Source organism: Balaenoptera musculus, chromosome 19, assembly GCF_009873245.2.
Source record: "Balaenoptera musculus isolate JJ_BM4_2016_0621 chromosome 19, mBalMus1.pri.v3, whole genome shotgun sequence".
NCBI lineage: Eukaryota > Metazoa > Chordata > Mammalia > Artiodactyla > Balaenopteridae > Balaenoptera > Balaenoptera musculus.
Window position 1 is genome coordinate 42197559 of NC_045803.1, and position 16034 is coordinate 42213592.

General features: G+C 50.2%; 2 protein-coding genes across 17 annotated transcripts in view; one reads left to right on the forward strand and one right to left on the reverse strand.

The window, feature by feature from the left end:
• NFATC3 (nuclear factor of activated T cells 3) overlaps positions 1-8500 on the forward strand; it is a 134549-nt gene extending 126049 nt beyond the window's left edge. For 3 of the 4 annotated variants that reach the window (XM_036834530.1, XM_036834532.1, XM_036834533.1), the window contains one exon: positions 5604-8500. In XM_036834530.1, coding sequence (XP_036690425.1) covers positions 5604-5725 — 122 coding nt within the window. In that variant the 3' untranslated portion in view covers positions 5726-8500. The remainder of the gene's footprint in view (positions 1-5603) is intronic. The other variant, XM_036834531.1, reaches the window with a different exon arrangement.
• ESRP2 (epithelial splicing regulatory protein 2) lies at positions 1449-15506 on the reverse strand. Of its 13 annotated transcripts, none has more exons than XM_036834537.1 (16): positions 14816-15502; positions 14599-14727; positions 12979-13092; positions 12749-12863; positions 12310-12408; positions 12033-12087; positions 11856-11966; positions 11648-11780; positions 11527-11569; positions 11064-11365; positions 10736-10948; positions 10431-10629; positions 10094-10280; positions 9612-9777; positions 9431-9536; positions 1449-1631 (listed from the first exon to the last, which is right to left on the reverse strand). In XM_036834537.1, the coding sequence occupies exons 1-15, from the start codon at positions 15011-15013 to the stop codon at positions 9447-9449; spliced, it is 2154 nt and encodes a 717-aa protein (XP_036690432.1). In that variant the 5' UTR covers positions 15014-15502; the 3' UTR covers positions 1449-1631; positions 9431-9446. The 13 variants fall into 13 exon arrangements, 12 of the variants coding, with proteins under 12 accessions (XP_036690432.1, XP_036690433.1, XP_036690430.1 ...); XR_005017528.1 differs by lacking the exons at positions 1449-1631; positions 9431-9536 and adding exons at positions 4794-5251; positions 5359-5487; XM_036834538.1 differs by lacking the exon at positions 1449-1631 and adding an exon at positions 4794-5251.
• Positions 15507-16034: the final 528 nt, after the last annotated feature.

A 16034-nucleotide genomic window follows, 5' to 3' on the forward strand; every position in this document is an offset into this window, starting at 1 on the left:
CCCCTCCACCTGGTGGTGAGATTTCATACCCTACCATGCTTGCCAGCTCTAACTCTGAATCCGTAAGCATTGGAAGTAGCTCTAAATAAGAGGCCGGTTGTTACTCAAACACCTCATTCTTGTGTGTAGAGATAGCATTACAGTGGACTGCTAATTTGAACATTTCTTGGATAAAAAAAAGAAAAGTTGTTTTTTCTTACAGCGAATATTGCTGATGGCTCTGACTACTTCTGTTGTGGTAGCATAGGCAAGCCAGGTGTTGGGGTAATGGGAGTCAAGGACGGTAGCTGCCACAAGTAGGCCAAATGCTGTGACCTACATAACCTGTTACCACGGGTGTTGAGGGCTGTTGACCCTTGTTCTAGGGTTTTAATTCACTTTACTCTTTATAGGGGGGAAGTGATAAAATTGTACAGTAGGGGCATAAACAACTCCTTATGTTTTTACCTTAAATTGGTGAAAAAAAAATAAAGCCAACTCACATGCTTTGCGGAGTATGACTTAAATAAATCAATAAATTCATGCATATATACATTCAAAAGGAAGTGAAAATTGCAAGCACTAATTTTTTAAAGAAATTAGTACTGTATTTATCAAGATTGCTAATGATTTACATATAAATTACATTATAGATTTGTTTACCAGTAATAATTTTAATTTGCTCAAGTTGACAAATTTTGGCCAGTCACATTAGAAGGCTATCTCAGGAACCCAGAGGTGGGAGCCAGAGCCCAGAGCCCCCAGCCTAAGTGTGAAGTGAGGGGGCAAAGGAGAGCAGTGGGCTTGGATACCACACTGTGCTCAAGTTATTGCTAAAGGATGGTGGAGGGACTGCTTTGTTACAGTTCTGACTCCCTGGCCTAAAATTCATATTCAGTAGCTATTATTTGAGCATAATTTTTGTTGTTGTTTTGCCAAGTCCCATATTACATTAAAGATTCAATTGATACATAACTTTAATCAGCACTCAATATTTACCAAGCACTAAGGAGTCAATGGAGAACAAGATAGACAAGTTCCTTGCCCTTTTGGAACTTAAATCTACTGACTGATTATTATATATTAAAGTATGTTTGAGTATAGTCGGCTTGAGTGCTTCTTTGTGGAAAATCTTCTTAGCTTTATCCTAGTCTTAAAATCCTGAACTGTCAGGAACCTTGCAGGTTGGTTTAACTAAATGAGGTTACACACTAGGCAAAAGAACAGCAGAACTTTGGTAAGGGGGAACAGAAATAACACACCTTCGATCAGGCTTTTGCTATAAAGGTCACCACCTGACTTCTTCAGAAAATGATGTGTTTATCCTTATCATCAAAGTGTACTTGGTAAGTGGGTGGATAGTGCTTGTTATAGACCCTCATCCTTAAGAAAATGTAAGCACTGACTTCCTCATAAAGACACAGGAAAACAATATATCACATGGTTTTCGATGATGATAAAGCACCATTTTTAATCATCTTGTTTTAAAACTTGAACAATGAGACAAGATTTGAAAAAGGTGTGTTTAATGGCAGCCTGGAACATCTCTGAAGTTACCGTCTTTGGAAGGAATAAGCGACAGGAAAGATGACTTGAATGTGAGCTGGGTACTTGATTCTATATTTGGCTTTTTGCCACTGCTGCTGTGAGACCTGTTTAAAATAGATACTGCCAAAATCAAAATCAGATGCCTTGTGTTAGTCTTAATAACATTCTCTGGTCCCTTTCCAGCCCCACCACCTAATGAACTTTCAGGGTACTATTCCAAATAGCTTCCAAGTAATTGTACTGAATTATGATCCATTTATTCAGTCATCAGAAATTGATGTTTCCTCGGTAGTAAAGTCCTTGTCCTTCAGGAGTTCACAGGCTATTCAAGAGACAGATAATACTGATGCCTACTGATAATCTAATGCCATGAGTAGTGTTAGAGGCCGTGCAGAGAGATCACGGGCCATCCTTGTGCTCTTCCTTAGCACGAGACTACCCCATAGACCCACACATAGACTCTACACTGAAAACACTGCTCCCTTGTTATGACAGAGGTGCCAAAGGCTGCCTTGTCTATTTATGTCCCTTTATTTACTATATAAGAGATTTTTCAAAAATCTCCATTATACTTATGAGGAAACTGAAGAGAAAATGTATTGTCATGCAGAGCATCCCCATAACTTTTCATTTACATAGAAACTATTTCAGTGAGTTATTTCTAGCAGTCAGGAGTCAGTTTAGATTAATTCCATCCTTCTTTGCAAACCATCATGAATGGTCAATAAATCCTAGCCTGGAAAATTTACTTGAAAAGCATCCTCTATCTGACAAAGACCTTCATAAGTCTGTACCAATGACCTTCAAAAATTGATCTCAGTTAGTGATTATTAGAGCTAGCCAACACTGCTTAATCTTCATCCTTTTGTAGTTAGATTCCTTTAGCTTCTAGTCCTACTTCTTTGCCTCACTTTAAAAAAAAAAATTTTTTTAACATCTTTATTGGAGTATAATTGCTTTACTAGTCCCACTTCTTTACTATTCTACATTAAATACTAACCACAGTCAAGCCAAATTTTTATCCTTCACTTCTTTGCCCTTCTGAGTACTGCCACTTGAAAATTTGTCTGATGACAAATCACAGACTTCTACAGTTAAAGAGACCTTATTAGTTTAACACCATCATTGTATAGCTAAGGAAATGGGAGTCTTAGATATATGAAGTAATTTGTCCAAGGACACACATGGAATTAGTGGCAGAGCCTGTATTCAAGCCAAACCTAATTTCCAGGCCATTCCTTTGCTTATATATTTGCTTTCCCAGGTCCTATTTTCTCATCAGATCACAAGGCTACTCCCACTCTTTTTTTCTTCAGCCTTTTGCTCCTCAGTGGAACTATGAAACTGCTCCCATACTTCCAGGTCTCTAGTAAGAAGGTACATACATCTCTTCTTGCTCTGACCATTGAGTGTAGTCCCTTACCCATAAGATTTTTCCATTTGGATGTTCTAATTTCCAAATCCAATTCCAGACCTAACCTACCACCTTCCTCCTCTAAATTCCTCCTCAGCTTATTTCCAGTAGTGACAGCGCTATTCTTCCTAGACTTGAAACGTTGGTGGTAGTGGCGAATCAGTCCTTTCCTCTTTCCCTCTTCTTACCATCACCAGACTCACTGTGAGCACCACACATGTCCAGGTCCTTTGCATTATCTTTGTCTAAATGATTTCCATGCTCTTCTACTCTTTTGGCCTTCAAGAAGTTGAACAGGTGTTTTGAAACTGATTCTACCATTTACTAAGAAAATTGTGTGAACTGGCAAAGCCTCTGTTAACTGATCTGTAAAGTGGGGTAATAGTGATCTTAAAATGCTGTGAAGATTAACTGAAATAAGATATAAATTTCAACTCTAAAGTTAACCCATGGATACTCAATAAATATTTGTGGAGCGAATGTTAGTTCCATTCTCCTTATAGCCATGATGAGTATATGAGTTTGAAGAATTTTTTTCTTAACTACCTAAACAATAAAAAGATTAGATGTTAATATTTGAAGATTTTTTAAGGGGTTTGAAGCCATTTCTTTTCTTTTTTTTTAATTAATTAATTTATTTTTGGCTGTGCTGGGTCTTCGTTGCTGCACGGGCTTTCTCTAGTTGTGGCGAGTGGGGGCTACTCTTCGTTGCGGTGGGCAGGCTTCTCACTGCAGTGGCTTCTGTTGTTGCGGAGCATGGGCTCTAGGCACGTGGGCTTCAGTAGTTGTGGCACACAGGCTCAGTAGTTGTGGCACGTGGGCTCTAGAGTGCAGGCTCAGTAGTTGTGGCGCACGGGCTTAGTTGCTCCACGGCATGTGGCATCTTCCCGGACCAGGGCACGAACCTGTGTCCCCTGCATTGGCAGGCAGATTCTTAACCACTGCGCCACCAGGGAAGTCCTCTTTTCCTTTTTTTAATCTTTTCTTTTTTTTTTTTTTTGGCTGCATTGGGTCTCTGTTGCTGCACGTGGGCTTTCTCTCTAGTTACGGCAAGTGGGGGCTACTCTTTGTTGCAGTGCATGGGCTTCTCATTGTGGTGGCTTCTTTTGTTGCGGAGCATGGGCTCTAGGCACACGGGCTTCAATAGTTGTGGCACGTGGGCTCTAGAGTGCAGGCTCAGTAGTTGTGGCGCACAGGCTTAGTTGCTCCACGGCATGTGGGATCTTCCCGCACCAGGGATTGAACCTGTGTCCCCTGCATTGGCAGGCGGATTCTTAACCACTGCACCACCAGGGAAGTCCTTGAAGATTTCTTAAACAATCATTAGTGTCTCCTTTGCTCTATGATCACTTCAAATGCTAATTATAGAGATTTTTTTTGTCTTGGTCTATTTTTGTTTATAACAGCTGTATTGAGATATAATTCATTACTATAAAATTCATCCTTGAAAATACACAATTCATTGGTTTTTTAGTATATTCATAGAGTTGTGCAACCATCATCAGTATCTAATTTTTAAACATTTTCATTACTCCAGAAAGAAACCCCATACCCCTGAGCAGTCACTCCCCATTCCTTCCTTCCCATTACTCCTGGCAACCACCTATTTATTTTCTGTCAGTTCTGGCCATTTTATATAAATGGAATCAAACAATATATGACCTTTTGTGTTTGGCTTCTTTCACTTAGCATAATGTTTTCAAGGTTCATCCATGTTGTAGCATGTATTAGAACTTCATTCTTTTTTTAAGACTGAATAATATTTCATTTTGTGGAATAGACCACATTTTGTTTATTCATTCATTAATGGTAGACGTTTGGGTTATTTCCACTTTGGAGCTATTATGAGTAATGCTGGTATGAACATTTGAGTACAAGTTTTTATGTGGATGTATGTTTTCAGTTCTCTTGAGTATATTCCTAAGAGTGGAATTAGTATAGAATCTTTAGTTGATAAAGCAAAGAATTTTCATTTCAAAGCGAAGAGTTCTCATGGTGAGAGAACTAAAGTTTCTTATTTGGGGTGTTCCCGTCTATGTTGGTTCCTTAAGATTAAAACTCTTTGCACTGGACCTCACAGAAGACTGTGCTTCCTGAGGTGCTTGGCACATCATAGAAACCAACAAAATCAAGAGCCTTTTCTGAAAGGATCAGAAATAATACAAATGCCCCCACGTGATAAAGGATGTTTGCATTAGCATAGGGTAACAAAATAACCCCCAAATCTCAATGGTTTACTCTCATCAAAGCATTTATTTTCATTTACTTTATATACAGGTGCAGTGCAGGAATCAGAAAGGGAAAACTCTCCTAAAGGGATGAAATTAAGGAAAAGTTAGATTAAGGTGAACACATTTCAAAAGTATCCTATCTTCTGCTAGAGCAAGAGCCTTTAGAGTGAGGGTAAGAACGTTTACCTTTTTCCTCAGCCATTCCCCTTCCCAAAGAAAATTGAACTGAAAGGTAGAGAAGGGGGCGGGTCTGGAACAACTTTAGGAGTGATGTTGCCATCCAGTTCAAGAGCAGACTTCAAGCACTGCCTTTATCTTTATAGAAAGCGATGAAAAGGGAAAAAATGTCTTTGAAATAGTGCTTGGCATTGAGCATCATATGGTCAGTCACACAGAGGTCACTAATCACTCTTCCCTTTCTTGTTTTTCAGTGAACGAGGTAATTGGGAGAGACATGTCCCAGATTTCTGTTTCCCAAGGAACAGGGGCGAGCAGGCAGGCTCCCCTCCCAGGTCCTGATTCCCTGGATTTAGGAAGATCCGACGGGCTCTAACAGTGCTCACTGCAGCCTTGTGTCCACCTTCATGTACTTCTCAGCATGTTTCTCTCTTTGGACCTTGGGCTTCCAACTCTGCAACCTTCAGGATGGAGCCAGGAGTTGGGATCACCATATGTGGGGAAAGCAGCATTCCTCCAACTCAGGCCTTGGGTAGATTTTTTAAAAGAACAGGAGCAGCACAGCCTGTCTGATCTTTGGGGAAATGAGCTTTGCTTTTTATATTTAAATAGGATACTTTTATATGATGGGTGCTTTGAGTGTGAATGCAGCAGGCTCTCCATTTCAGAGGTGCTGCTTTTGCAGGTGATCTGGTTGCTTAGCTAGGATTGGTGATTTGTACTGCTTTATTGTCATTTGAAGGACTCTTTAGCTTTGATGATATTTTTAAAGTAGAAACTTTTGATAAAACCTTCCAGAGGCAAACATTAAAAAAAATTATTCCCCCAAGCCCACACCTATGCCTCGGAAACTCAGCATGTGTCCTGAAGCCTTTCATAGATTCATAGGAAGTAAAGCCAAATGTAGCTCATACCTCTTTATAAAAGTAAACTGTTAGATAAAATGACACCATTCCAATCACTGAAGTGTTGGAATATAAAATGACATTCCAGAGCATAGCATTTTCGTAACTTTCTAGGTAATCTTCCTGCAATCTCTCCATGCTGTCTCCATGTTGAAATTGCTTTTTTCCCTCAGGGCCTTGGGTAAGATAACTACATGTAAGGGAACTTTGAAAGGTGGGGTTTCTTAGCTTGGTAGCTTTAATTTCCTGCCATCCTACAAACAGGTAGACTGTGGAGTACTCTTCCTTTTTGGGTCCTCTGGTCCCAGACCTTTTCCAAGTGGAAGCATCTGCATTTGGCTGCCACAATCTTGTGATGATTTGTTTAGGCAACTTTGCTGCTTCTAGCTTATCTCTAGAGGCCAGGCTGTGTCAGAAGCTAAGTACAAATGAGCTATGCTTCAAGACAGGAGCAGAGAACATTCAGGATTCCAGATGGGACGCTTTTAAGATTTACACTGGCATGGAAGGCTTTTCCCTCATTCTGTTTACAGCCTAAAATGATTCTGGCCTACCCTCCCATCTGCCTGGCCTAAAAAATAGCCTTTTTCTAAAAGGCTTTGAGGCAATTCCAAAAATGAGATAGCATTCTAAACCTGACCCTCCACACCAAAGATGCCCTGGTGCTGCTGCTGGTAAGGCTGGTGCCCAAGGCGGGGCCAGCAAGAAACTCCAGCCTGCTGTCTACCAAAGGAGGTGCCCGACTTGGGTGCTTTTTTTCAAACCCTGCCCTTACCCCTCCCCTTAATGGGATTAGTTTCCCGTTCCAAGGCCTGGGCCTACTTCAACACCCCTGAAGTTTGCAGTATGTTTTCAAATGAAATGTACTTTTATTCAGGAAGCAAATTTTCTGAGTGCCTACATGTAAGACAGTGTGCTGGGCTGGTCAAAGGCTTGATGCTATTATTCCAGGGGATTGTGGGTCCTAGATGCCAGGACTGTCTACTGAGGCCAAGTGAGGCCTGGGTGGAGGGAGCCAGCTCATTGCCTACCACCTCTAGTCAACCAGTTAGGAGCTATTGACCCAGAATGAGGAAGTATGGTCTTTTTTTTTTTTTTCCTTTAAGCCATGATGTTTTAGATTTCTCCCTAAAATTAGTTAGAAAAAAATGCCTGTACTTCAGCAAATCACTCTAGTCCTTCTTGGAGCCTGGTGTTGTCACATTTTCTTTGAAAGTGAGTTTTGTGTCACAGTGTGGATAGTGAGATTTGCTTCAGGGCCTGTGGTTGGAAGCCCAGAGTTTCCTTTGGAGGGGTTGCGGCGGCTGGCCGCCTTGAGGTGAAGTTCCAGAGAGTTGGCCAGACTTGCCTCCACTCTCTTGCCCCTGGTGTAGCTGCCTCACATGGGGTTCTTGCAAGAGCTTCCCTTGCAAGACCCTTTGGGGGTGCTCTGCTGCCCTCAAGAATAAAAGCCTCTATGATACAGAGTTGCTATGCACCAAATTTTGATGCCTTTTAAATACCTTGATGCCTGTAGCACTAGAAATGCTCTTTCCTATTTAAAATAAAAATTAAATTTTAAAATAGAGCTTTGTATACTATGTAAGCAGTTTTGTATCAGCTTTGTAAAAGCTTTGGTGTAAAAGACAGTATTTTTTGGTTTTGTAGATAAATACCTTAATTTTTGTGCAACATAGTGGTGTTACAGCACACATCCATTGGACTATGCAAATTGATTTCTAGTAACAACACTGAGCAACTGGGCATGTGCTAGGACCCACCTCTTCCCCCTCCAACCCATGCAATATCTTGGGTTGAAGAATGGGATGAGCAGCCTTCTGCTTACTGGAGATGCACAGAGAAACATGGCTGAAAACAGCTAGGAACAGATGTCTTTGGGTTCAGGTGTGGTGCTGCTGCCCGGGGTGCAACCCACCCCTGCCCAGGGTTAGCCACTATCACCAGAGCTCTGCTGAGTCTGGCTGTAATGCCCTGTTTTTGATACTCAGAACAGATGGTCATCTGTAAGGCTCAGATTGGGTTCAAGTTGAAACCTTGTATTTTATAAAATGGATGATGTTCAATTAAGGAACTGATTCTCAGTTATGTTTACAGCACTTGAGATTGTGTTTTCTTGTACATTTTGTATTTTAAAACCTTTTATAGGAGTACAGTGCTCCTTACACAAATACAAAGGGAAGAAGAGCCAGCAATTCAGGCTCCTCAGTTACAGTGCTGAAATAATAAACGGTGACAGGTCAACAGTCTCCTTGAAATCTGCCTGAGTGTTCCTCTGCATGGGGCTGGTGTGGAGCCCCTCACTCTGTGCCAAAGTGAAGGGCACTTTGGCTTTTAAAAAGTCCACTTGGTTGGGAACCTTTGTTTATTTTACGGAGGAGAGGGTAGAGTTCCAAATTCCTTCCGAAGCTTCAGTTCAGCACCCTCTAATGGGTGCAAAGGACATTCCAAGGTGTCTGCTGAGTTCAGGACAACTGACCTGCCCAAGGTGTGCATGAAAAGTAGGCAGAAGTCCCTTTAAAAGTCAAGCCTGAGTTTTTGTGTGAGGGCCTCCTGCCCCCTATTGTCCTCTGGGGATATTGCAGTACAGTCCATCAAAACAGCCTGTGATTTTTGCCATCTGTTATTCTTTGTGTCACGCTAGAGGGGGGTTAGCATCCTTAGGTGGGACCACCACTGGCACAATGTGACCACGGAGGTCAGTATCCTGGGGACTGGGGCCAGCGCTCTCTGCCACCCTGCCCCCCACCAGAAGGGACAGGGGAAGGTAGAACATTGGGATCTTTACTCAGAAGCTCCCTGGAGTCATACGCTAAAGGCACCAGGGTTTACATTTTTTAAAAAGCAAGCAAGCCTGCTATGGACATCAGCCCTATGGAATCTGTAGGCATGGACCATAGCCTGAACAGAACAAAGGCTCTCTGCTACTTAAAAGGCCCAGATCAGACCACTGGGAGCAGGGTAGTGCCATTCCACCCCCAGCCCTGCATTCAGGGTCCAGCCATCATCTTTGGGGTGAACAGGCAGAGTAATAAGTAGGGGGGATGGAGCTGGGGCTTGAGCTCCTCTGGGGGCCTTCTGAGAATTCTGAGAAGCCAGAAAGAAGCTACCAGGTTGAGGGCCCTGGTTCTCTGGATGCAGGAGAGTCCCGTTAGCTGAGGACATCAGCCAGCTCTTACCTCCTGGCTCCCTCACCTACAAACACACCCATTCTTTGGGGGCCTGTAGCACAGTGCGAGGTGGGTCACCAACAGGCATCAGACTGGTGTAGTCATCGGGGGCTAGCTGCAGAAGTGACAGATATTTAGGCGGGGAGCTCCAGGCTCAGCCAGGTTCCCAAGCCCTCCAGCCACACCTCACCTGGTAGGCCTGGAAGACGCTGAGCAGATCCTTCATACCAGCTGTGTATGGGACACCCTGCATACGGACCAGGGCTCCTGGCTGGGACAACACTGAGGTGGGAGCAGAGGCCAGGGCAGCAGGGGGCGTGGTGAGGTAGCCCACAGTGGTGGGGGAGACTGGGGGGCTAGGGTGGGAAAGGCAGGGATTTAGTAGTGCAGTGCCACCTGTGGCCTAGACCAAGACCTACCTGCCTCTTCCCTTGCCTCTGCCTTGTGTTTGGTTCATTTCCTCCTCCCTAATACCCCTGTCTCTACAGAGTCATCTCTGTTCTAGTTTGTAGATGGCATCAGTCAGCCCACATCTGTCACTCCCTTGTCGTCTCAGAGTAAAGTTGAAGTTCCAGCAGACCTTGAGTTATTTGGCCCAGGAAGGGGATCATGATCCTCCCCCAAACCAGGACAAGGGGGCAAGACTGTGAAGTAATCTTAGCAGCAGGGTACCTGGGGTAGTAAGCTGTGTAGTTCATGTAGAGTTGAGTGGCTGGCCCTGGGTAGTAGGCAACCGGGGTGGGGGCAGCGGGCACCCTGGCAGCTGGGAGCAGTGCTGAAGAGGGATACAGAGCTGCTGTCTCAGTGGGAATGAGTGTTGGGGTGGCCTGGAAGGTGGCGTAGGTGGGCGGTGAGAGGCCTAGAGGCAGAAGTAGAGAGCGTATCTGCAGGGAGCCCAGCACTGCCCTGGGTGGGGCAGCCAGAAGGGAGTCCCCACCGTAGAAAGTGAGGGTTATAACAGCCTGGCCCCCACATGCCTCCTTCTTCCCCAGCCCCCTGGGACACTCACAGGGCAGTTTGCAGGGTGGAGGGGACATGCCACTGCGACCCAAGGTGCCCCCCATCAGGACATGGCTCATCTCCTCTGTGGAGCAGGGGACCACCTCCACATAGCGTTCCTTCATTGCTTTCTTATGGCAACGCTGAGCAGCAGCTAGGGCCCGCTCTGCTGATGTCATCTGGATGAAGGCATCACCCGATGGCCGACCCTGGGCACACCATCTTGTAAGCAGTCTGTCGTGTGCAAAAATGCCTTCCTCCCAGTCACACACCCCTCTGTAACTAAGTGTGCTCCCCCACTGGACACAGCTTTACCTGCTGGTTGAGTACCATGTGCACACCGTGGGGCCGAATGTCAGCCGCTGCCTCCCCCAGAAAGCTTAGGATGTCTTCGATGGTGGCTGTGTAGGGCAGGCCTCGAAGGCGTACACAGTCTCTCCCGGTCCCAGCTGCCAGTGGGAAGGGGATGGGCAGCAGTGGAGCAGTCAGTGTGGGAAGGAGTGGGCTGGAGGCATAGCGGTTCAGGACCTAGTAAGGAAGGAAGCAGCAGGCTGGTTATGCCAAGTAGGGCAGGGCCAAGGAGGGCATGGAAGGGGCACCCTGGAGAAGCACACGGGGGTAGGGGGAGCCCTGGGTGGCTCACCTGCTGCACCTCGGCTGCAGTGCTCCGGAAGAGTTCAATGTATCGCTTACCCAGCGTGCCCTTATGCCTGCGTAATGCAGCCTGTGCCAGCTCCTCACAGGCGAAGAGGGCAAAGGCATCACCAGTGGGCCGGCCGTCAGGGTGGCGCACAAAGAGCAGCCCTTCGGCACCCCCAGTCACTGGGCACTCTGGCCCCAGGAAGCCTAGCACATCTGCTGGCCCAGCCGAGAAGGGCAGTCCCCGCAGCCGCAGGATCACTTGGTCTTCCCGTGACAGGAAACGAGCCACCTCTAGTGAAGTGCCTTGGTGAGGGGCGTGGGAGTCACCTACTGACTTCATTTGTGCCCTTCCAAATACCCACCCACACCTAGCACACAGGGGAGCAGAAAGGCAAGGGGCGTCGGGGAAGCAGGACATGGATCAAGAATCAGGGGGATCTAGATGCTGTTGGGAGCACACTCACCCCCTGCGATCTTTACAAACTCCTCTCCTGTTGCTTTATATACCTGTGGGAACAGCCCATGAGTTTCATGCTTGCCCGGCCTCAGCTCTGCCCCGCTCCGCTCCCAAGCCCAGAGCCCCACCTCGATATAGCGGACACCCATGTGGTGCTTGTGTCTCTGCAGTGCTAGGTCCCGCTGCTCGCTGTCCACAAAACGGATGAGGGCCTCACCATTTCTGCGGCCCTGGGCATTGAGGCACAGCGCTACACCACCCCTGTGGAGCCAGTGCTGCGTTAGTGCCTCCTGGGTAGGCCTGCCCTCCTGGGTCCACCCATGCTGCTGTACCCACCTGGCAATATTGAGCCCTTTGAAGAATCTAGCCACGTCCTGGTCTGATGACTGCCAGGGCAGCCCGCGAGCCCGAACCACAGTCTCGCTGTCCACCACGTCAGCCTTGCTGCTGTGGGGCGGGGCTCAGTCAGAGCTGTCCAGCTGGTGTCACCCCCAACCCTGCCCCCTCACTCACCAAGGCCCTGTCTCATATTTCTGCTTTACCACTTCGGGCTTCGAAAACAGTTGACCTGAGAGGAGATGGCATGGGGGTCAGCAGGGTCTGGTGGAGGGGGGTCTCCCCACCAAGCGCTGCAAAAAGAGGACAGTTGAGGGGGATGAGGAGGTAACAAAGGGGCTTTCACCCTGTGGTCTCTCAGAGGTGATAAGTGGGGAGGGGAACTTGGAGGAAGTAATAGGCAGGCAGTCACCCAGCCCTGAGAACAGGTGAAAGGTGGTGAGAGGAACCTTACCACTGGGTCCATCAAGCAGGTGGAGGATGACAGCTACCATTGTCTTCACTTCCCACACCCCAAAATCGTCCTCTGTGGCATCTGTCTCCAGCCCCAAGTCTATGAGCAGAGAACTAACAATGAGGAAATCCCAGCATGAGAGGGCAACCAGCATGTCCCACCGAGGCTCAAGTCCCCTACATAGACACATGCAGAATCCTGGCAAACACATTTGTTTTGGCCCGGCTCATGGATCCCCTTAAAGGTCCCCAGCCCAGACATATGTAGACATATGCCCACATTCCAAATGTGCCCCAGCACAGGCACAGAGACATGCAGTCAGGGACTCAGCAGGTAATGTAAACTTGCATGTGTTCATTCAACCCACCAGCATGCACATACTCAGAGACATTCAGCCTACAGCCGCCCCTCCACCCTAATCCTGCTAGGTCACAGATACCCTGTGCCATGGTGGCCACAGTGAGGTCCCTGGCAGGGCGGCTGCTCGGGTGCTGCACGTGGAACTCTCTGCGGAGGTCGTAGAAGGAGAAGAAGGTGTCGGGGAGCACCAGGTTCTGGGGGCACATGGGAATGGGGATGAATGGGGGGAACTGAGCTGCCCTGCCCACCCCCGTGACAAGAGGGGTCCTAGGAACCCTATCCCCTGTTGTGCCCTCAGTGGTGGCATACCTTCCTGGAGGCCTCAGGGTGCAGGACCTGTCGCAGCAGCTGCTGCCCATCAGTGCAGAGCATGTAGGGGCCCCCGCCCAGCAAAGCCACATCCCCGCTCACCAGCTGTGAGAACTAGGAATAGGGAGCGGAGAGAGACAGAGGGACTCACAGCTAGGCAGGCAGGGGGAGGGAGGGCGCAGGCTTGCAAAGCTGGTTCAGCCAGATGTTCAGCCCTACCCTGCCTGGGGAGGAGGTGGCCATGCCTGTTGGGCCTGGCTCTGTGTCCTCCTTCTCCCCCAGTCCCCTGTCACCTTCTCCAGGCCAAATGGGAGCAGTCACATATCACCCAAGCCCCCATCACACACACTCCAGGAGTCTGGAATGGGGCCAGAGCAAACACCTGGTGGAGTAGGACAAGCCAGGTGGGAAAGGGCGGGGCAAAGCAGGTTAAACCTGTCCCTGACCAGGCACCACCCTCAGGTGGGGGAGGCCCAGTCCTGCCTGAGGCCCGGCCTGCTCATGGTCAATGGCAGCCCCGCCCCTAGGTCTGACCAACTGAGGGGCAGAGAAACTCCAAGGACAGAACTGACAGAGCTCCACACCTGGACGCCAGGGGCAGCATGAGCTTTGACCCAGATCTTATCGACCGGCTGGCACTGAGTTGTTTGCTCATAGAGGGGGCGGAAAGCTGCCCTGCCCCTCCCCCATCCTCTATCCCTGCTGGAGAACTGGTACAAGCACAAACCACAGGCCCAAGAACCTCTCCTAACCCCAGCTTTACAATCTGAGGCTGACAGAGCAAGGCAACCCAGCACACTCCTCAAGTGGGGGCTACCTTGGGAGTCCTTCTGGAACAGACTCAGGTTCGACATCTTTGTGCCCGTTTCCTCATCAGGAACCACCAGAGTTGTTGGAAGATGAAAGAACTTGTGCTAGTAAAGCACTTTCACTCATTCCACGCAAGAGTCAGGCACAGGGTGAGCCCAGTAATGAAGATAAGAAAAACAGCAAAGGGAACCGACTCCCACTTCAGCCAGGGCCGGGAGGCACCCCAGGCCTTTGCACTCAGGAGGCAGGTAGCCTCCAGGCGGGGTCCGGACAGCGCCCACGCCTGGCCAGCCGGCCGAGACAGGCCAGGACGAGCAGCTTACACCTGGCGGCGCCTGCCTCCTGGGCAGAAACCGCCCTACGCCCCTGCTCCAGCGTCTCCCTGGCGGGTGGGTGGGCCGAGGATGCAGGCAGCAGGGACCGTGACCTATGGCCAAGTCTGGGCCCCTCGGCCCTTTCAGCTTCCGGCTGCTGTTCTGGGAGACCTGGCCGGGCAGGTCCCCAGAGGCGTCTCAGCCTAGCTCTCCCGCAGGCCGGGGACTCTGGGAGGGGTCTCGCAGCCTCCATCTCCACCCCCTCAGTAGGAGTGGACCACTGGAAAGTCTGAAAAGACGCCCCCCTAGGAATGGCCGGCACACGCGGACACACGCACACGCGGGAGTCGCTGAAAGTTTCAAACAACAGGAACCTGTCCTACCGCCCCGGCCAGTTGGTTGTGGTGCGCCAGGCCTCGCCTCCTGCCGCCTCTCCCGCCGAGAAATGTCCCTGCAGCCCGGCCGGGCCTCCATTCACCCCGGCCCCAGCGCTCACCTGCTGCAGCACCTTGTCCAGCGGCTCGGCCCGCGCCAGGCTGTCGGCGCTCAGGCCGCTCGCCTCGCGGCACTGCGGGCTCAGTGCGGCCGCCTCGGCGCGCACCAGTGACTTATGCAATGTCCCCACCTGCGAGCGGCGGGGAAAACCGATCAGCCGCTGCGCCCCTCGGATCCTGAAGCTCCCTGGAGATCCCACCGCCCTCTTTCCACCCTACCTGGCGGCTCCGCGGCTCCACCACTTGCCAGACTAGGAGGATTAAGTCGGTCTCGTCGGAGCCCAGGTCCGGCCCCAGCGCACCCGCCGTGGCCCCGAACAGTACGACCAGGGGTCCAGGCCCGGGACGGGGGTCGGCAGCGGAGTCTGCGGCGGGGTTCGTGCCTGAGGGCGGTGGCTGGGGTGGCGGCGGAGTCATGGCCGCACAGGGAGGGGGTGCTCGGCCAGACAGACGCACGCGGACCGACGAAGCGCACGCACTCACCGACCGACGGCAGACGCGGATCGGCTTGGGCGGGACACCGTGTGTTATGGGCGGCACCTGCGGCCCGGCTGCCGCAGTGGGCGCTGCTGAGACCCGCCCGCGGCGCCCCGCGGGGCGGGGCGGCTACCGGCCCCCGCCCTCTCTGGGCGAGTTACCTGTCGGCCCCGCCGGCCACGTGACCGAGGGCGGCCCCCGGGAACCATGGGGGAGGGCCGCTAGACGCTAGCCCTGCACGCGCACACTCACAAGGCTGGCCTGGGCTCGCGCTCCCCCATTGGGCCCTGCCTGACTTCTGGGGCGACCCCCTTCCCTCTCCGCTCCCCCACCGGGCCTCCGCCAAGGAAAGTGCAAAACCAGGGGCCTTTTTTAGTCCGTAAGGGTCCTTTGGACTTGTGAAAATCACCAGGAGGCAGCCTGGAGGCTGTGGGGGTCACGACGGCCGGTCTGGAGGGGTAAAAGAAGTCACCCAAGGTCAAAGGGGGCGGTAAGAGTTACCAGGTATCACCCAAAGGCTTGTAGGGGGGTCGCCAGAGGTCGACTGGGGTTGGGGGAGGGTGGCAGGAAGCACAAGAGATCATTAGAGCCATTTGGGTATTCACCAGAGGTCAGTGGGCAGGGTTTGTGCACACAAGTGCGAAGGCTGGGCCTCAGCCTGGCTCCAGGAAGTGCCCGCGGTGCCAAAGAGCGGTCGGAGGTGCGCAGGCCTCGGTGCTGGGGAAAGGAAGAAGCGCGTCTCCCCCACCCCCGGCCCCAGCTCCCGAGAGCGGCTCCCCGGCGCTGAGCCGGATGGTCCCGGCAAGGAGCCTCACCCCTACCCCACGTGCGGCCTGCCGCCTGTTTTCGCCCTTCCCCCTTGACAACAGGCCTGTTGCCTGGAGATGTGAGCGCGCTGGCCGGTGGGGGCTAGAGGCAAAAGTGCAATGTGCGTAAGGGAGCCGCAGATCCTCCATCTCTT

Excerpts from the sequence above, each read along its gene's own strand:
- ESRP2 (XM_036834537.1), bottom strand. The coding sequence starts at position 15,013 with ATGACTCCGCCGCCACCCCAGCCACCGCCCTCAGGCACGAACCCCGCC. Across the intron at positions 11,967-12,032 it reads AAATATGAGACAGGGCCTTG|CAGCAAGGCTGACGTGGTGG; the intron begins GTGAGTGAGGGG and ends CCCGCCCCACAG. Across the intron at positions 10,949-11,063 it reads CTGCAGCCGAGGTGCAGCAG|GTCCTGAACCGCTATGCCTC; the intron begins GTGAGCCACCCA and ends CTTCCTTACTAG.